This window comes from Sarcophilus harrisii, chromosome 5, assembly GCF_902635505.1.
Source record: "Sarcophilus harrisii chromosome 5, mSarHar1.11, whole genome shotgun sequence".
In the NCBI taxonomy this organism is placed as follows: Eukaryota; Metazoa; Chordata; class Mammalia; order Dasyuromorphia; family Dasyuridae; genus Sarcophilus; species Sarcophilus harrisii.
In genome coordinates, this window is record NC_045430.1 from 187,358,785 (window position 1) to 187,380,740 (window position 21,956).

The 21,956-nt window shown below is 33.1% G+C and overlaps 1 protein-coding gene across 6 annotated transcripts in view; it reads left to right on the forward strand.

The window, feature by feature from the left end:
• TRIM24 (tripartite motif containing 24) overlaps window positions 1-21,956 on the forward strand; it is a 124,462-nt gene that overhangs the window by 60,973 nt on the left and 41,533 nt on the right. For all 6 annotated transcript variants that reach the window (XM_031939145.1, XM_031939146.1, XM_031939147.1 and 3 more), the window contains 3 exons: window positions 777-895; window positions 13,166-13,313; window positions 21,792-21,924. In XM_031939145.1, the coding sequence (XP_031795005.1) occupies window positions 777-895; window positions 13,166-13,313; window positions 21,792-21,924 (400 nt within the window). The remainder of the gene's footprint in view (window positions 1-776; window positions 896-13,165; window positions 13,314-21,791; window positions 21,925-21,956) is intronic.

The following is a 21,956-nucleotide window of genomic DNA, read 5'->3' on the forward strand; positions in this document are numbered from 1 at the left end:
AAGCATGTTAAATCAAATTAACAAACATTTATTGAGTGCTGCTCTTATGTTACGCATTATGCAAAGCTTAGATAGACTTATCCACATGAAATTAGGAAAGTCTAAAAATCACATGTAGAAAATATTGTAACCAATAGTAAAATGCATGCTCTCTTTTTCTGTAACTACAGTAAACTTCCAGTCTTTTCCTTTTTTTTTTTTTTTTTCTTTTTTTAAATAAACTTGGGCCATCAGAGATTATTCATTAAATTTAAGTCTCTGTGAACTGGATCTGTTGATACCCAGTGAAATCTGGGAAGGGAAATATTTTTAAAGTATTCCATTATTGTTCATGCAGACACTATCAAGTATTTACAGTTTTGTTTAATCAAGTATTTGTATATTCATTGCATACTGCCCTGCTTCATACATAGGAAATATGGAGTAGTTGGGCGTATTTGAATATATGGATCATTGTAAAAATCATCTTGTCAAGAATATGTAAATATTCTGTCTAAAAGGTTGTAAAAATTCTTTGATCTTAAGGACTACTGTAACAATGTGTGGTAGAGAGATTTAAGCATTTAAATGTAAAGCAATTCTTATTTATGCATTATTTAATGCATTAAAATACCTTTCTTAGGAGTGAAAATAGACAAATTTTGAAGCTATATGATAGTATGAAAATAATTTATCACTTTAGTATTTGGTAATTTGGTTTCTGGAATTTTCAAATAGCTGAACTCATTTGTTCCTAAACCAAGTTTTGCTTTTTTGTTGTTTTTTTTTTTTTTCAGTTGGAGTCATTCGTTGTCCAGTATGCAGCCAGGAATGTGCAGAGAGACACATTATAGATAATTTTTTTGTAAAAGATACTACAGAGGTTCCCAGCAGTACAGTAGAAAAGTCTAACCAGGTGAGTATTATTTTAAATGTCAACTCATTTGCAACATCTGTAAAAATGTTTTAGAAGAAAAAAGAAACGGCCAGATTTTACAGTAGAATAAAAGTAGTTGAGTGCTAGAAATCACTTGGTGATACCAAAATAGAAGTAGTGTGGAAGCCGTTGGTCACATAGATAAATTCTTTATTCTAAACTCAACATACCTGTATAAATTGTTGGTTTTTTTTGTGACTATAATGTAGATCATCAAGACTTTGATGATGACTTTATGATGTAGATCTGAAGACTTGAATTTAAATTCACCAGTGAACTTGTCATGTGTTAAATTAATTTGCAATATGTTATTTTCCCATTGGTTTTTAAAGTTTGATAATAGTCTTGGTCCACGTTGTACCATATTGTAAATTCCATTTGATGAATTCAGTCTTGACTTATATATAAGGAGCTGATTCAAAGAAATTTATATCAATAACAAGTCTTTCTGTTGATAAAATGTTTCCTTTTTTATAGTATTATTTTGTGTATACAATATCCAGTTATAGTTTTTATTGCTTCTAGAGTAGGTTTGTGATAGAGACATGCAATTTCTATGTCTTTGGTTTCTGATTTCCCATATATTCCTCCCCATTGTCACCTTTCCCCCTACCTTTGTAGTGCAGTCACTGAGTATGGGAATATCTATTCATTTGAATTGGAAGATCTCATCACATTCCTTGTTAAAAATACATTTTATATTTTCTTTTGTATTGGCATTGCTAAAGTTTCTTCAGCTTCTCTCTTCTTTCCACCATTTTATATGATAAATAAATCAGCAAAACCCATCAATACATTTTTTTAAAAAAGTCTTGAAAAGTGTTTGTATGAATCACACAAGATTCTCTGGGATAAGATTGTCTTTTCTCTTCTTCAAAGCCTTGCTTTGCTTGTAAATCTACAACATTCACTTTTGATTATATTTTTCCATTTGCATGTTTCTGTTGATTTACAATTATACTAAAATACACTATAATATACGATAAAAGTTAGAAATTGTGTATACTTCACAGAATTCTACAATATTGGTTATTGCCATTTTAACTTACTGAGAATAATGTGAAATAGGATTATTTTGATTTGAATTGTTCATGAAACTGCTTGTTAAAATGCTTTGGACTACCTATTAGGTAATGGTGGTCAGTTGTATGCATGTACTTGTATGCATGCACTTGTATCTATTATTGGACATATATACACGCTTGTATCTATAGTTGATGTAATTTGGATACCAAACTATTATCTAAGAAATTTGATTTAAAATAAAAGGTATTTCCCCCACTTGCCATATTGTAGATTAGTTCATTTTCTTTATACAGCACCTTTTCAGTTCCACAATATTGAATTGAATCTTTATTGTGTTTGCCTTTTATCTTGTTTGGTTGAATTTTTCCCAGGGGCAGAGGGGGGATATTTCAGATGGAGTAACAAAAGACTCTGAGAATCTTGAGATTAAGGGGTGGGGTGGGGGGGGGAGGGAATGAAAGGAGGGAATTTTATCAGTATTAAATATCAAAGGAAAATTATTAAAGAAAATTTTCTAAAAGACTTTAGAATGCTGATCAATCCCAAGTTCAAACAAATGAAGAAGCCAGTCTCACTCATCTCCTCACAAAGAAGTGATGAACTGAAAATGAAAATAAACATTCATTTTCAGACATGAATAATATCAGAATTTGTTTTATCCACCTGTATTGGGATGGCAGATTTGATCAATAAGAGTTACCACAGAATCAGACTGGTTTCTCAAAGGAAGGGGCTTGAGGGGAGGATTCTGGGAAGATGACAGAATAGATGAGAAAATTTCAAGCTCTCAACATTTCTCCAACAAATAATAAAATTACAATTCAGAGTATAGATGTAGACAGCTGAAAAATGAGTAAGAACAGAGTTCTTCCTGAAACAATCAGATAACACCCCTGGACAGGGATCAGCTGGTGTGAAAAGTGAACACCTCTAAGTTAGCTCTGTAAGAAGCTGCAAGCAGAGAGCCCTGAAGGCCCCCTGGGGTTGGAGGTAGCCTCAACCAGAGCCCTAGAACTTTCAACTCCTCCTATACTGGGGCTTTGGAGAGTTGAGTCTGAAAAGACAAGAGAACATTGATTAGGAACACCAGGCTCAATGGCCTGGGGTGAAAAGGAACCCCACTGTGAGTGTAGAGGCAGCTGGGCAGGATGTTGTGGGCTCTTGTAGTAGAAGGGAGCTCCAGCTTTGGGGGCCCTGGTCAGAGCTGAAGTGTGAAGCTAAAGGCACCATCCCACATCAGCATTAGAGGAGTTTACACTAATACTTCTCATTTAAAAATGGGTATATGCTTGTATAATGTAAGCAAAGAAGAAAGACCCCAGCATAGAACTTGGAAATGTATTATACATATGTTTAAGATTGGCATCAGTAAGTGCAGCTCAGAAGAAAGATTGGGACAGATCTGAGTATGATCTGATTTTTAAAAGCAAAGTTTTCTAGGAAAAGGTAAAAATTATAATTATGCTACATGAATGAGGTGCAGAGGAAGAATTTACAGAGGCATTAGCAGGGAAGGGATCTGGAACTCTGAAAATTTATTCATATTGGAAACAGTGGTTAAACAGAGAACTTATATAAATCATCAAGTGTATAGCACACTCAAATCTTTGAGAAGGGGGAAGAGAATAGGATAAATTGGGATATAGAAGGGTGTTTAGATTTATGGTAGTGAGACAAGGTCTGCAGATTTATGGAAAAAGGGATAAAGGATAAGGTAGGTTATAAAAGTGTTTTAAGATTTATGTCAATGGGACAAGGTGTGTAGAGTAATGGGAAAGGTATGGCATATGATAAGGTGGCATAAATGGAAGGGTATTTGATATTAACAATAGTGGGATCTGATCTGTAGACTAATGGGAATGGGATAATGAGGGAAGGAAAGGATAGGAACGAAGATAAGGAAGGTTCCATGGGTATGAGGAGGTTCAGTAAATAGCAAGGCAAGTTAAGGAGTTTAGAATTAAAGTGGAAGAATTACCAGGGATAACAAAAAAGAGAACAGTATAATAAGGATTGTAAATAGAATATATTAGGGGGAAAAAATAGAGCCCCAGTAATCATTGATGACCGATAGTCAAGAGATAATCAAGAGAGAAATCTATATTATGTCAGCCATATTAATGTTATGTTATAAACATAAATGTATATATCTGTAAAAGTGTATGTATGCATGTAGATAGATGGATATGAGTAGGTGAGTTGCGTGAAGGTATGGTGTGGGGAGCGGAGTGTACCTGTACTTAAGTATAGCCTGGTTGGGTGAGGTATGGGAATGAAAAAGGAGAAAAGAATAAAGTAAAAAGCATACACGCAGTGAAAAAGAATAAACTATAAAGAAATAAAAAAGGACGATAGTTATGAATGAAATCTTTTCTATTAGATGTTTTCTTGAAATGTAAATTTTTTGTTACATATCTTGAATCCTGCTTGATGTTCTCTGCTGGGCACATGGTGTAATGTATTGTTTTTGGGGTTTTTTTTTTTTCTGATTTTATTTTCTCTTATTTAGTTTTAAATAAACAGTTTTTTTGGGGGGGGAAAGGGGCTGAGGCAATTGAGATTAAGTGACTTGCCCAAGGTCACATAGGAAGTTTTAAATATTTGAGGCCAGATTTAACTTGGGTCCTCCTGATTTCAGGACTGGTGCTCTATCCACTACACCACCTAGCTGCCCCTAAATAAATATTTTTTTAAAGGGAGGGGGCTTTATTGTCATAAAAGCAAGTGGAACCAAACAGCAGTCAGAGACTAGTTGATTAGAAGATGTCACTTGTGATGGGTTTTTATAGCTCCTCCCAGGGAGTACTCTCTAAGCATTGGTTGGTGTAATGGGCCGAGGTTTGAGTTGATGCACTGAGGTCCCAAGCACGTGAGGCTAAATAATAATTGGACTATACTCTATTAATATACATGCTTGGATAAAGAATGGTCCCTGCCCACTCTCCGTGCAAGTCCTGATGTGTTGTATAGGAAATGACGATTTTGGTGGGTGGAGGCAGAGAGAGACAGGAAGAGAAGTGGGGAGAGATTGGCCTGGATTCCATGCTTGTAGCTGCTGGTCGTGTGGCTTCTGGTCTAGCTAGCTTCTTGACTCAGCTTCACACATTGCTATTGCTTATTCCCTTCCACCTCCGATCTTTCTTCACTAAGAATAAAGACTGACGATTTTCCCCTAACCTGAATTCCTGACTCCGGCTGATTTTAAAATACGTGGTCTTCACAGGTTGGGACTTCTCAAGACTTTGAAGTTAACAAAAGTCACACCAGGGCCCCAAATGTTTGAAACATACCCAGGTTTCTCACATTTGGCTGGATGGGTAACCACATCCTGTTTACCATGACCTAAGCCCCCTGTACCTGCCTGGGTTGGCAACATCCTGTTTTTCTGTTCTGTGTGTTCAACTACCAGGCCAGGAATGTTCCCTGGGGCCTATTCCATACCTATGTATGTATGTATGCATGTATTAAAAGATTTTTTTTTTTTATGTTAAATGAAGAAAATATTTAGGGATGGATGTTAAGGAACTTGAAAAAATTAAAAAGGAAAGAAAATAGAAAAGAATATTTCCACATTGTTGTGAAAGGCTTTTTATATATTCATGTATCAATTTTTAATTTATGGAACAATATGCTGTGGGCACTTAATTTTTGTTGTACTGCTATCATTTTTTCAGCAGTATTTTTATTTTTTAAATCATATATTCAGTTCTTATTATTAGGGTTTATAAAACATTTGAATTTTTGAGTTCCATCCCTTTTGAGTCTCTTATTAGTTTCATTGTTCTACTCTTTTTTTTTTTTTTTAAACAAATAGTTTTGATGGTTGCTGTTTTATAGTAAAGTTTAATGATTCTATGTAATATTCCCCCCTCATTCCTACATTTTTCATTAATTCTTTTCATAACTGAGATTTTGATAAATCTTATTTCATCCTCAGAAGCTCATGTTGATGAATAACCTGCAATTATTTTTGTGGAGGTGGCATTTTTTGTAAATGTTTAGTATTACTCTATTGTAATTACAAATATTGGCTTGAAATAAGTCTCCTTATAGCTTCTAACGAGAAAATTTTTATCTATTCTTAATACCAGATATGTTCCTGATACTAAAACTAAAGAAAATTAGAGAACATTAAACACAGTCATAGCAATACTGTAATAATTATCAACTGCAGAAAACCTAATACTCTGAAGTTAGTTACCCAAGACAGTTTTAAAGACCCACTTTTCTTTTACACTATGGCCAATGTGGAAATGTTTTGCGTGATCTCACATGTGGAAGCAAAATCAAATTGCTAGCGTTCTCAGAGAGGGAAGTAGGTATGGTAAACAGGAAGAGAATTTGTAGCTAACTGAAATATGTTTTAAAAGATGCCTCAGATTTTTTGTATATTGAATGAAATATTAATAAAAAGGGAGGGGAAAAAAGTAGAGTGAGAAAGAAGCCATTAATTTATATTCTGATGTATATGCAGTCTTGTCTATATATTCTTTCAATAATGTGAGTTTGTACTCTATGTTTTGTTTATGTTTATGTCTGTGTCTATATTCTTGATTGTGTTTTGTTGGTCTTTTCCTGGCTAAAGATTGGCCAACTAGTGTGTCTAGAACCATCTTCATTTTCTTTTAATATAAAATCATGTAATCATGGTTACCGTTGTAGCCCCCACCCTATTCTGTCTGTGAGGCCTTGTTTATTTGTGTCTGTATGTATGTTTATTTCAGTGTTATTTTCACTTCCAAATTCTCTTCCATTGTCCTCTATACATTGAGAAAGGGAAAAAAAACCCATTAGTATTATGTATAGTGTTCAAACTTTAATTTTAACCTTATTTCAAGGGATGAACAAGAAAAATAAGTGTGTCCATTTCTAAAAGTGGATGGCATTTTTCAAATGAGTTCTTTGGAATTGTGGTTTATTTATTAGTACTTTATTTACAATATTACAGTGTAGCTCGTGCTATATAGAAATTGTTTTCCTGTTTCTGTTTACATCATTTTGCATCAATTCACTTCTTCCCTGTTTTTTATGAAACTATTCTGCTCATTATTTTTCTTAATATTAATAGCTAGCTCAGTTATTCCCGACCATCTGATTATGACAAAAAGCTGCTTATAAATATTTATATATATGTAATTATAGAGATATAGATATATAGTCTGATGGTTATAAGGTTAAAAAATCATTGTAGTTATAATTTGCATCTGTTAGTATTTTAGAGTGTTTTTTTCCATTTGACTATTGATAACTTGAATTTCTTTGTCTGAAAATACTAAACATACCATCTGGGAATAATTTTTCTCTTAAACTTGATTCAGTACCCTATATATTTTAGAATTGCAATCTTATCAGACAAATTTACTGCAATGCTTTTACATTTTTCTGCTTTTCTACTACTTTTAATTTTGCGTTTTTTGTATTTTGGCAAAAGCTATTTTCTGCATGGAAATAATCACATAATTTTTGTTGGTTTTGTTTTCAACATGGGTCAGTTTATGCTAATAGTTTTTCTTCTGTTATATTGAACAAGCCCTTCAACAGCCCTTACTTTTCTTGATTAACCAGTTCATCTTTTCTGACTACACAGTTCTCTGTTGATACTTTATAGCACTCTTGTTATGTAATTTCTTGGTTTTGAGGAAATTTACTGATAGTATCTACTTGCCTTGTCTTTTTGCTTGGGTTGATTCAGAACTTAACATTTTTTGTAAAATGTACTAATTTTAATTCAATTATATAGCATTGTTTAAATAAAAAGATTATTAATGTTAAACAAATTGGCCCTTTTTTTCACCTGGGAGACCCTTATTAAAAAGGACATTTAGAACTAAAATTTTATTATATTCAATACTGGGTCCGGCTCATAATCTACAATGTTCATTTGATACCAATACAGAAAACAACTGGGGGACAGGATTTACATAGCTGTCCATTCTGTGCTGAGAACAAAGAAACATTCTTTTTTTTTTTTTTTTTCCAGCCTACATAGAAAAGCCATGCTCTTTAGTATGGTCATGGATATAATTTAGGAGGTGTTCTAGGAATTGTACAAATAGCATAATGTCCACAAGTGAGAGCAACTTCAGAATCTTGATGTAGACTTCTCGTTTGGACATTCTACATGACAATGACAAAACACTTTTAGTGAGTAGATTACATATCCCTGTTCTATACTTTTCTTCTTATTTATAATTAAATCATCTTTGCTGTTGTTATTAAAGGAATTTTAAATGATCTTACCACTCCATAGAAGACATTTTTGGAATCAAATGTGGTCTGTTCTAGGATATTATTTGCCAAAATTCTTTCATCCTCCTTTTTGTTTTCTCATTAAATGTATTTTTTGTGAAGGTGGTTTTATAAAAATGTGACAGGAATATGGGGAAAATATGAGTTGATAGATATTAATATAATTTCCGATTTATCTTTTTTTTGTTTGTTTGGTTTGGTTTGGTTTTTGGTTTTGATCAGAGATTGTTTCCATACTTGAACCTTTTTCTTTTTTAGACATTAAAAATTTCATGATTCTTCATTACTTTTAAAATTGTCAACTCTTTAATAGTGATTTTTATTGTATACTTGTTTTAATCTAGCTGCTTTCTCCTTGGGTTTTTTAGTGTCATTTTTTTCTTCCTCATACAGGATATCTAGGACTTTCCATTTTTATTATACTAATATAGCAGCACTACCATCATTTGTGTCTCCCTTCCAAAAAAGAAGTTATAAAAAATCTTAACATATTTTCCATGTTTCATCTGTTGGCTATCTCATTGTGAGGTAAACTGTGTCTTTTAGACAGATTTTTTTTTTTTTTTTTTTTGATACTTCAGCTATTTGGTTTTTGCTTCTATTACTTCCTGTTTTGGCAAATGTTATTGATCATAATCTCCCACAAACCTTCACTATAACTCTTTGCAAAGTAGAGTTTATACTCTATGTTGGTGATTACCATATACTATTTCTTTTGGGGAGGCAGTTGGAGTTAAGTGACTTGCTTAGACTCGCACATATAGTAAATATTTGAGGCTAAATTTGAACTTTGGTTTTTTTCTGATTCCAGGCCTAGAGAGCTCTGTCCTTTTTACCACCTTGTTACCCATTTGCCATGTACTTGTGAACAGCATGCAATCTGGTGTTTTGCTAACTTGATATTTTGTCTTGGGTCTCCTTAGGCAAATTGATTATTATTAGTTGTAACAATTTCACATAGAAGTTTAATCCTAGTCCTCCTTCTCTTCCTCCTTTCCTCCTTCCCTCTTTTCCTCTGCCCCTCTCTTTTTCCCTTCCCTCCTTCTTTCTTGGAAGTTTTTTTAAAAGATCAGTTTTTCATTGAATACTATTCACCCCATTTTCTTCTACTTTGAAATTATCTTTGCCCTAAAAATTTGGTGGTCTGGTTGTATACAGGAGTTTGATTAAATACAGTCAATTCCAAAAGGTGCTCTCATAATGTTGTGTGGCTTCCTCAATATTTTGTGATGTCACTTGGTGGAAATTATAAATTTGTATAACATTGGAGGCTAATGAAATCTTATTTAGCCAGTAAACATTTGAGAGAGATTGATCTGAGATTTTCTCCATAGTTCTGCTTTTCTTCTAAGATACATTAAAAATTTATGATTCCTCATTACTTTTTAAATTATCAACTCTAGTAGCAAAAAAAAAAAAAAAAGTGGGGGGAGGAATTTTAAGTTTTGGTGTGTGATTTTTTTTTTTAAATATCTTACCCACAGAAACAGTAGCACTATCATTTAGATTTTTCATATCTCCCAGTTAACCTCAAGGAATGGAAAGGCACTGGGGAGAAAAAAAGGATGTGAAGCTTTACTAGAACAGACAGACATAGAAAAACCTTGTGCTGTAGACAGTTTTGTGATATTGAAGATCCCTTTTGGTTCAAAAATTTACATAGCATCCCCTTGAAGAGGTGAAAGAGAATAAAACCAGAATTGAAGAGGGGCAAAGAATGGCTTAGATTGCCTTCAGGAAGTTGCAGTTTCTAAAAGAAACACTAAAAGTGATTTCAAGTTATTCCTCGAAACAGAAACAGACACTTATCTTTTACTTCCAGTGTTGGTATATGACGATGAGTCATTTCACAGTTACTGAATAATTCAAGTTTGAGTGTTATTTAAAAGGACTCTCACAAACTCAGCAATGGAGAGCTCTTCCAGAGAAGCTCCATAAAGGGTGTTATTCAAGGGGTTTATGATGAGACAACAAGAAGGTTGGCCAAATCATAAGATGGGAATGACAGAATGACAGATAAACCAGAGGATAGTCAGTATCTGGGCAATGAGGGAATAAGAGGGAAGTCCTTCCCACCTTTGTCTTGGGCTTCCTGTGGAAGTTTCTTAGGAACACGTGGGCAAGTAACCACTTGTAATCCATAGAGCATATATGTAGATTGCAGGCTGCTATCTTAAGGGGATACCGGCATTAGTAACATTACAGATAAATTTTTTTATAAACCCTTTTAAAGAAGATTTAATTTGAGTTCTGTCATGAAGACACGCTGCACTTTTTTTGCATTTTGCAACATCCTGATTCATTATGGCATGGAAGTGACTTCAGATTCTCAAAAAGTAATACACAGTGAACTGCAAGTTTGGCAGATTCTGTCAAAAGCCCAAGATTTTAAGGGCAAACCCTCCAAGTAACTGATTTCTGTTACCTAGAGACCAACTTGGTGAGGTTTGTTACTAGTCATCCCATCTCTTAAGCAGGGATGAGGGGGTTGGTATGTGTTCAGCATTCCTAATGTTTTGGTGATCATCATGGTAGAAAAGGAAGAGCCCTGGAGCCTTGGACTTGGAGCTAAGATGATCTGTGGTATTGGTGTGACTTTGGGGAACACCATGACAAGTTGGGTCTTCTTTTTAAAATTCCATGGTGCAGTGAATGGTTTGGACTTGATGACCATTGAAATCTTAATCTCTGATTTTATGACAATTACATCTGACTTTGGGCAAGTTTTATTCTTCTGACTCCATAGCCCTTACTTGTTTAAAATATAAGGAGTGCTTGGATAACCTTTGAAGGCAGACCCCTTTTAAATTCCTAAATACTGTCTTAGTAAAAATAGAGAAATTGCTCATGTTCTGCGGTGGAGACCCTTTCCCAATGAAGTAACAGATCCATTGATTATTGAATCATGGTATGTAGCAAGATTGAATTTTTAATATTCAATTGAGAGAAAATTGGTTTTGGGCTCACAGAACTGATTTCAAATGCTTGTTTTGCCACTTAATCTGTCTGATTTTATGTCATTTAGTCTCTCTCAGACTTAGTTTCTTAACCTGAAAAAGGAAGGATTGGGTTAAATGATCTCTAAAATTGCTTTCAGTTCTAAACCTGTGATTCTGATATTTAAATAGAGCTTTGGAGAAAATAGTTTTTGTTTTTTGTTGTTGTTTTGTTTTTGTTTTTAATTTATAGGAGTCCCAACGAAGAAGAAACAAGCCACTTTAGAATTAGTAGTTAGGAAGATATCTAATTGAAGTCATGAAAGACACCAATCCTAATTTACTGAAGTGAATTTTTGTGGATTAAAGCTGTCAAAAGTGTTCACTGAGGTTCAGTGATTAGGCTGTAGAAGTAAGAAATAATGTTGACAATTCATTAAGTGATTATATAGCATGAACTTAGATAGTAGTTGCCTCAAGTGTCAGAGACATACTGTGAATCACCCCATTGTCAGGCAGCTCCAAACCCTTCAATGTAGGATGCAGGCTTCTGTCTCCTGAGACAAATGCTATTCACTAACACCCCAATTAATGTTGTTCAGGACACTAAAATTAACCTTTTAAAGATGCAGCATCATTTAAGGTATGGTAAGTTTGTTATTTTGTCAAAAAGTAGAAAATGAGTTAATAATGCCTAAGTGATGATAGAGTAGTAGATGATAAAAATAGAAGCTTGTATTTCAGGTAAAGACTATAGATTGCATAGTGGACAGTAAACAAAAAGGCCCTGGAATCAGGAAAAAACCTGTTTACGTACCAGCTAAGATTAAAATGAAGACATGTCTATATTAGTAAAGGCTAATTCTGCATAGAGAGTCTTCCACATCAGTAAACTCAAACATTTCCCCTTCCCCCCCCCCCAAAAAAAAAAAATTAGCATCTGTGGGATGAAGCCAAATCTTTACTCAAATGCAAACTTATCAGGAAAAAAAAAAAGAATGGATATTTAGTAAAGTAAACTGAGCTTAAAAGGGATCAAACACAACTGTGATGCAAATAGCTCTTGTCAACTTTTCAGCAATGAGGTGATACCATCCATATCCAGAAACAGAAATATAAAGACTGAATGTGGATCACAGCTTAGTATTTTCATCTTTTTTGTTGCCGTATGCTAGGGGTGAGAGTAGGGAGGTTCTCATTTTTTATCTGATTTTTCTTAATACAGCATGATAAATAAGGAAATATGTTTAGATGAATTGCACATGTTTAACCTATATTGGGTTATTTGCTGTCTAAGGGAAGGGAGGGGAAAAATCTGAAACACAAAGTTTTGCAAGGGTGAATGTTGAAAATAAACTATTAAATTTTTTTTAAAATAAAAGATTAAACAAGACTAACAATGTATAAAACTTGAAAATTAAGGGAAAATAGTTTTGTTGCCTTTTCTAAACTAAAATGGAAGAATTAGACACTCTAATTAAAGAAGATGGAAGTAGCATATTCTAAAAGACAAGAATACTGGCTTTGGGTGTGAAGACAGACCTGGGTTCACTTTTTTAGTCTCCAATAACATCCTGGGAAAGTTATTTATTTCCTATAATAGTTTCCATTAAGTTACTGATAGAACACAGTTCTGTGGGGCAAGATTTTCCCTATAAAGATAAGTCACAAGTTCTATTACTTAAAAAAAAAAAAAAAAATTCAAAGAGAAAATATAGCCAAGCCAACTGTTATGTTTTCTGCTTCATATCTTTACAGAGGAAAATGTAACAATATTTTAGGTAATATTTATTATCTTTTAGTAACCATATTTCTACTTAAAAATAAAATTATATTTTCTCTTTGACATAGTAAAAAAAACAAAACAACATGGTTTTAGTTGAATGCCATTGAAATGGGAATTGATATTGTCAGGTGATATTGATGATAGTATTTATTTGGTATTATTGCCATGATAATCTATGTATACTCAATAGAGATTGTCTTTTCAGTTTTCCCAAATAACCATCTTCCCATATTACCTTCTCTTAAAAACTAGGTTTGCACAAGCTGTGAAGATAATGCAGAAGCAAATGGTTTTTGTGTAGAATGTGTTGAATGGCTCTGCAAAACCTGTATCAGAGCTCATCAGAGAGTAAAATTCACAAAGGACCACACTGTCAGACAGAAAGAGGAAGTATCTCCAGGTAAGCCTAGTATTTCAAATCTTAATTTGATATTTGTTATTAAATGCATATTATTTTGAGTTCCACACATTAAGAGGCCCTTGTGCTTCTACTTAAGATTAGTAGAAATAGTTGAACATAGAACCTCTCCCCAGCATCTTCTTCTTTTTCCACACCTATAAGATAGCAAAAAGAATAGTTTCAAGAGATTTGTTTTTAGAAACCATTTCTGTACTATTTACTGTTTTACTCATTGTGAGTGCCTTATTTATATTTATTACAATCAGGTTGGTTTGAAAATGTGCATGGAAAACAGCATATTCTGCATTTTAGCCAGTTTCTCAGAGACAGTAGACAAGCTTTTTCTGCACTGCTTATAAATACTTTTATTAATCAAGTAATTTCCACTTACATTTTATATTAGTAATGAAACAAAAGTTTCACAGTAAACATGTAATTAAAATAAGGTGTTTTTTTAAAGTCAGTAGTATATAATTCAAGTTTATAACTTTCAGTTCTTAAGTGAGATAATAGTAATGTCTGAGTACCATTAGTGAAGATATTTTTGAAATCAACATAATTTCTTCCAGCCTCCTTTAAAACTAGATTTCCCCTCATGTGAGAGTACATGGGCTATTTAGAGTCCCAGTTCCACTACTGACTGTCATGGGAGCTTTGATGTGCTCTATTTCTGATGTGGACCAGTTTGTCTTTTCTGAAACAACTGAGATGTTACCACAGTGATGGGGACCTATGATGGGGACCACCTGCAATGTGTACTCCCATCCCAGAACTGATAAGCTCAAGAGACCCACCTGGTTAGTGGCTAGCATTACAGGTATGCACTATGATGCCCAACCATTTCTTCCCTCTTAGCTGTTTCCATTCAACTTTTGGTCAGAAAGTGGGAAAAAAAAGATTTAATTGAATTAAACAGATTTTATATTAATTCGATCACCTTCAAGGAATCAATGCCAAGTTCCATTTGGTGTTATGTCTAGGCTAGGCTTTGATTGATTTAGAGTGAGTGTAAGTAGTAATTTTCTGTTTTGGCGAGAAACCCTGAGAGTCTTGTCCTCCAGAATTAAATTTTTTAAACCTCCATAAAAGAGGTTACTGTCTGCCTCATTTTTCACTTACCTTGATTTAGTGCTGATTTGGTCAAACTCCTCATGAGACCTGTTACAAACCTTAGCTTAAAGAGGTCAGATCTCCCATTGCATCTCAACTGGTGCAGGTCTGTATTGGGCCACTGGACTCAGATGGCTCGGGAGGAGAAAATAAGCCTGGTGCTTTTGCATGGTGTTATGTGATTTTAGGGGAAAGTTCGGATTCGCTCCTATAAACAATGCTCTCGGACTCAAAAGTGAAAGTAAAATTTAATTATACAATACATGGAATAGAATGCTTACAATAACAACTAATACAGCAAATAATACATAAAAGGCAAAGAATAATGAGGATTATGATTAGGACAGAGGGAAAAGAGAGAGTACATCACCGATTCAAGGGTGCACTGCAAAGTGGCTGGGGGCCGGGCCCTGTTCTGCCGCCTTCAAACTCGATCGGGAAAAGTGGGTCCCAGGCAGATCATCATCTCCGTGGGTGAGTCTCCAGAGATTTCCTGGAAACCCAGGGTTTATATAGTTGTTCAAACAAAGAAGGCTTCTGAGCCAAATAGAAGCTTATATGAGACATCATATAAGACAAGGAATCAACAGGGGGCTCCAGGCAAGTTGTACTTAAGGGTTACATCGACAAGGGGGCCAATTCTTATCGACTGTTTCAACTGTTCCAAGGAGTGGCGAGTTCCTGGAATCGTGTATTTGGAGCTAAAACACATGTGGTACGTTCCCAGCTTATAGGTTAAAAAATGGTCAAATTCTCATGGGAGAAGGAGCTAAAACACCTCTTCTTATAGGTTAGAGAATGGTCAAGTTCTCACAGGAGAAGGAGCTAAAACATTATGGGTTAGAGAATGGTCAAGTTCTCATAGGCGAAGTCACGTTTTACCTTGATTGGGTTCACATGGGGAAAGCCATTCATATAGAGATTAGGTTCACATGGGGAAAGTCATATTCTTACAATGATTTGAAATGAACTTACTAATAATATGGGGATTTCTTATTCACATGGCCTTAAGCCTTAAATCCAGTTCAGTTGTATCATGGCACCACCTCCCTAATGGTCCTTGTCCTCTCCAGGACCAACAGTAACAGTCCTTCTAGTCAACAAAGATAATTAGGCCTCTGATTCAAGAGAGACCAAAGGCTCTCAGATTATGACTTGATTTTTTTTTTTTTTTTTTAAAGAACCCTATAACAAAACTTAAGGTGTTTCTCCACAAGAAGCAGGCAAGTCAGTGGATAGAGTGCCTGAACTTCAAGTCGGGAAGACCCGAGTTCAAATTTTGCTTTTGATACTTAGTTGAATGTGATTTATCATTCCTAAAATTTAACTTTCTTACTTGGAAAAATCCAGGACTTTATGAGATTGTTGTGAGACTCAAATAAAATAATGTATACAAAGTGATGGAAATCTTCAGACTGAATGTTAATATATAGTATATGTAATATATATATATGAAAATTTACTTTTTTCAATCTAAAATCACTTGAAAATCCTTGTGTTATTTCTTAACGCCTTACATATTGCAAAACCAGTAATCATGAGACCTCTTGTTAACTTGGGTGAAATTTTCCTGCCACAAAATGGAAATTAAATGGTTAACTTGTAAATGATAATGTCTTAGTTAACAATTCATTATCATAATAACTAGGCATTCATAGGATAAGCTTTAGAAGTGTTAAGAAACTTTACAATTTATCTGATCTGAGTTTTTCATATTACACATGAAGCATTGAAGCACAAATAAAATCAAGTGATCTATAAGCTAGGCTTAAACATCTAATAAGAGTCAGAGCCACTGTTGAACCCAGGTTTTCCTAGCACCAAAATCCAGCTCCTTATAATTTTAAAATTTATAAGAAATTTAATCATAAAAAACTTAAAACGCCAAAAATTAGTTCCATCATTTAAACTGCAGTGTCATGAGAATGTTCTATTTTTGAATTAGTTGAATCATGACTATTTTTAAGTAGTAAAACTTTATAGTTGAGCATTTTTAATAGAGCATCTATTTTCAAACAGTTTTTAGGGGAAAACTGATTCTTTCCTATTGTATTTTCTCTGGCTACCATTCTTTTTTTGTTCCCCATAATTCTTAATATGTGAGATCTGTACATGTTGGTTCCATTTTACTTAGCTCTTAGAATTTCTAAAGGAATATTCTCAAATCTAATAGTGTTACCATCTTCAATTGGTAATTGGATATATGACTATAACCTTTTTACCCTCTAAAACTGAAGATTGTACTCAAATAAAAATACCAGACATAGATAGATCCTACTCTATTTTATTTTCATTATTTAACATTTTCCCCTAGTTACAAACAAAATTAAAAACAAAAAAATTTTTACATTTATTTTTAAAATATTTTCCTCTTCTATATTCTCTCTCTTTTCCCCTACCCTCAATTAAGAAACCACATTTAGAAATTGACTTACCTTAAGTTAAAATCTCATTTATGGACTGCTAAAAGATGCAATAGATAAAGTTGTTTTCCCATAATTAGGAAGACCTGAATTCAAATTCAGCCTCAAATATTAGCTGTATGATCTTAGCTGAAGAAGTTACTTAATCCTTTTGTACTTTAGTTTTCTTCTCTTGAAGATGAAGATCAAAGAGTGCTATTTATAAAAACATTATTCAAAGTCCCTGCATGCACATAGTAGATGCTAAATGCACATTTCATTTCTTCCTATGTTCATTTGATCTAATAACCCAGTGAGGTAAGTACCATTATTCCCTTTTTACTGATTAGGAAGCTTAGTTTGAGAGGTCAGTTAGCTCACCCACCCAAGGTTAATCAACTAAGGCAGTATTGGAACTGAGAGAGGGAGAGAGTGATGTTACATATAATACAAATAGTGTATAAAATATATTTTTAAAATATACTCCTATTTCTATAATCTGACACTACTTAAAGCTCTCTCCATTTGTCACCCAATGCCTAGTACATTTGCAAAAAAGACATTTCATATGATAAATATGTGATCCTTTCAGGCTGTAGTATATTCTTTTTTTTCCTTGTTAAATTTAACAAATCATAACATTTTTTAAAATATGGGAGGAAAGTTAAACATCTGTGTTTAACATTATGTGCAATATTCCACACTCAAGTCTTCTCTCTTCATAAATGAAAGCATATCTATTTCTTTTAAGAACTGTGCATTTTTTCCATTTATATTATAGTTATACATATAATATTTTTTTCAATTTGCTTAATCTGCATCAGGTCACATAGGTCATTCTTTGTTCTTAATATTTTTCACTTTTGACAAAACATTCTAATATATTACATTCTTGAAACATGATTAGTCAATACATTTCCCCAATTGATAGGTGTCTATTTTGTTTCTAGTTTTTGTTTAAAAAAAAAAAAAAGGTTCCAGAAACATTTTTATTCCTTTCTTTAGTATCTTTTGATTATATTCTCAGTAATAGTAATCAGTTAGCATAATCCCAAATTCTTTCCTTTATTGTTGGAGCACTTAACAATTCTGGCAGCATTGTTAACATGTTTGTCTTTCTACACCCTCCCCAAAATCAATTATTTCTGTTGTCACTTTTGCCAGTTGGACATAAGGTAAAACTTCAGTGTTGTTTAATTATTAAGTAAACATTTTAAATACCTATGTGCTAATTACTCTGCTAAAAGCTAGACATACAAATATTTTAGAAAAAGATAGTCCTTTCCCTCAAGTAGCTATTTAATAGGGGAAGACAATATGCAAAAAAGAAGCTGAAAATTAGGTGATTGGACTGACTGCAATGTAAGGTAAACTGTATGAAAACAAGGTGGAAAGACTGGAGACTTTCCACAGCAGTATACCATAAGTGGAACTTTTAAAGTTCATAGTTCCACTTTCTCAATTAGATTAGTGGGAGGGTGATAATGAAGTAGAATAGCAAGGCTTATATGATCTTGCAGGGTGATAAAATTTTTCTGTATAATTCATTTCTGTGGCATGGAAGAAAAGTCAGGAGAGCCCTAAAGAGGTCCTGCGAGGTAAGAAATAAGATTGGTCAGAGTTATGTGATGAAACTTTGTAAATTTCATGTAATGAAATTTTTTAAAAGTTTTTAATGATGATTTCTATCATTCATTTACAAATGTTATCCCCATTCATAGTTGTAAAAAGTGCTTGATCTGGTTAATGAATGTATATCTTAATTATTTTAAAAAAAAATCAACATTGAATATTTATATTGCCTACTATTTGCCAAATCCTCTGCTAGGCACTGTGATTATCTTGGTTTTTAGTTTTATATTTTGAATAGTCATTTATTAACATGCTTTCAATCTTTTTTTTAAACACTTTTTTCATAATTTACCTGATGCACAGTAAAAATTTTATTAAAGCTTTTCAATCTTAATTTTTAGGTGACTTTATTTTTTAAATGTTTTTTAATCCCACAAGTTATTTGATGTGGTTTTCTTAGCGGGATAAGCACAGCCAGATCCCAAATGGCTAGTTGATCTCATTGGAAGAGTTATTACTTCAAGAGTAGTATGGTGCCCACATTGTCCATTGGCTTTTTCTCATTTGATGTTTTATTGACTCTGAATGATCTTTTATTATCTTGTATTCATTGTATATATTTGATGTTTCAACTCTGCTTACTTTATGCTTTATCACTTCACAAAAATCTTTTCATGTTGGCCCTGAATCCTTATTTGTCATTGTGCATAGTACAATCTTATATTCCTATAATTTGTACTTGCTTTTTCTTAACACAAATGAAAAGATGAGTTTATTTTAATCTGTTTTCTTACTGCTAATAAAGTCCATGGAGTGAGAGTGAGGAAGTAGTCTATTAATATAATTTCTGGTTCAATGTGTAATGAGTTCAGTAACTTTTCTTATATAACTTTGATTTATATAAGAAAAGTTACTGAACTGTGTCGGATTAATATTGCCAACTACAGGGAATTAGAGTGCTTTTCTTATTTACCATGGCATCTAAAACTTCCTATTTTTAAGCATCATTGCTAATTTGCTAAATGTGATTTGAGGAGTTTTTGATAATGATAAATAGCTGAGAATTGACTAGGAAAATGGGATTTAAGTACAAATCTGTTTTATAGAAAGAAATAAAAATCTAAGTAATTTAAAATAATGGTTATGGTCTTTTGTGTCCTGCTCCAACAAAGGAAAAAAACTATGATATTGCCCATATTATAATGCATTGTATCTTAAGTCTGTAGCAGTAAAATTTGCCAACATAATAAAATTCATTTCAAATAATAAAAAGTCATAGAAATAATCAGAAAAAGTAGGAAGTAGGGGAAATTGGTGCTGCTTCATCAAAAGTATAAAGCAAAACACAAACTTTTTTGTTTTTAAGCCAAGTAATTATAAAAACAGTATTCAATTAAAAACTAAATAAAATAGATTCCTTGGAATAATTATTTCCCCTAATTCCTTTGCTATTGCCATCCCTGTAATTTATGTTTTGTATGTCTCTTTTAGCATGTTGTTTTCACTTTTATGTTAAGAACTCCATGAGAATAGGGACCTTATTTTTGCCTTTCTTTATATCCAAAGCTCTTAGAACACTTTTTTGGAAGGTATAGTATGCTCTTGATGACCAGGAGTTGTATGGTTTGGCTGTTGATATTGGGTTTTTTTTTTTTTTAGATGGGTCTTCTCACTATTCTCCTACCATCAGTAAGATAATGCCATATGCTGCTTCCTTTTTGAGGATTAACTTAGGGTGTTTGCAATCATTTGTTCCAGGCATTTACCATTATTATTGGGGCTTTTGTTATTGACCTATTTCATTGTCATGTTGAATGAACTTTGTTGTTTTCTTCCCTGTACACATGATAGAGCATCTTTATAAGTCAATGAAGTATCCTAAGATTTATGACTTTGCACTTTCCTTTTGTAATATCCCTTCTTAGAAATACAGAATTAAAAAACATGACAAAAGAGATATTTAAATATGGCAAGAAATATCTAGCACCCATCTAACAAGATTATTACAAATAAAAAGAGTAATCTGCTTTTTTCTGGTGAAGCTCTGACACCATGAGGTGTTATTGGCAGTGAGGAAACTGATATATGTTAATTATTGCTTACCCCAAGTAACTTGCACATAATTGTATGATTTCATATAACTTCAGATCCTAAGCTCTTTTTTTAATGTATTCATTTGGTTATATTGTTCCATCACAGTGGTTTTGAGTGGAAAAAGGTAGCATTCTTCAATTCACCAGTCACTTAAATAAAAGATATATTGAGGTCAGAAAACTTGGCTTTTAATTTCACCTTTGTCCATAGGTAACTAAGACTTTGGTTATGTATTTTAGCATTTGAACCTCATTTTCTTATCGTTGGGATTGGGATCATATAACTCTTCAATGAGTATATGATTTTGGTAATGATGGTTACCTAGTGCAATAAAATAAAATTTTGGTTCGGTATATTGTATTAAGCCTCATATATACCTAGTTATTTTATATTGCTGGAGATTAAATTCTTGTGTAACCACTCTAACAAAAGTAACTTTCCTGATTTAATGAACCTTTTGTCTACAAAAGAGATATTGGAATGAAGTAGTAGTTTAAGGAGTTATAAAAATAACCTGTTTGACTCATTAATAGAATTTTTGAGGTTGTCATCAAAAAATCCTAAGTGTAAATTTGGAAGAGAGCTTATACTGTCTATTTGAACTCTTTATTTTTCAGATAACAAAACTGAGAACCAGAGAAATTAATTTTTTGATTTTCTTAATGCAGGAAGATGCAGGAAGTTCCTCAGGATATAGACTAAAAGAATTACACCATTTTATTTATTTATTCATTCAGTCATTTATTTTTTAGGTGATGTTTTCTGAAACATCACTTGAATTTCCTAACATATCATCAACCATAGTTCTATATTGACCCCTTTTTGTTACAAAGAAACAATTAAAATCATCTTATAAAGAACTCTGAAGGATTGACTCTCACATTCCCAAAGTCAAATCCCACACCCCTCTACCAAGAGGAGGGAAACTGTGTTTAATCAGCTGTTCTTTGGACTAGAGATTGGTCATTAAATGTTTTTTTTAAGGTTCAGTTGCCTTTTAGAATAATTTTCATTTATAGTTTTTATCAGATCATTTTATATAATGTTCTCATTTCTGCTTACTTAATGTTGCATCAGTCTATACAGGTTTTCCCATATTTTTCTAGAACCTGAATGTTTTTTAATAGTCTTTCCATCAATTTTTTATCTGTAGTTTCTGCATTGGGATGAAGCTCAAACTGTTAAGGATTTTTTTTTTTAAACATCTTAAAGTTTAATTTACTTGATTTATAACTGTTCAATAAACTTTCTTTTCCTCCCTTCTCACTAATAGGAATTCTAACTCTTCCTGTTTCTACAGAAGCTGTTGGTGTGACGAGTCAGCGACCAGTGTTTTGCCCTTATCATAAAAAGGAGCAGCTGAAACTCTATTGTGAGACCTGTGACAAACTGACATGCCGAGACTGCCAGTTGTTGGAACATAAAGAACATAGGTAAAAACAAAGTAATATGTAATTGAGGTAGA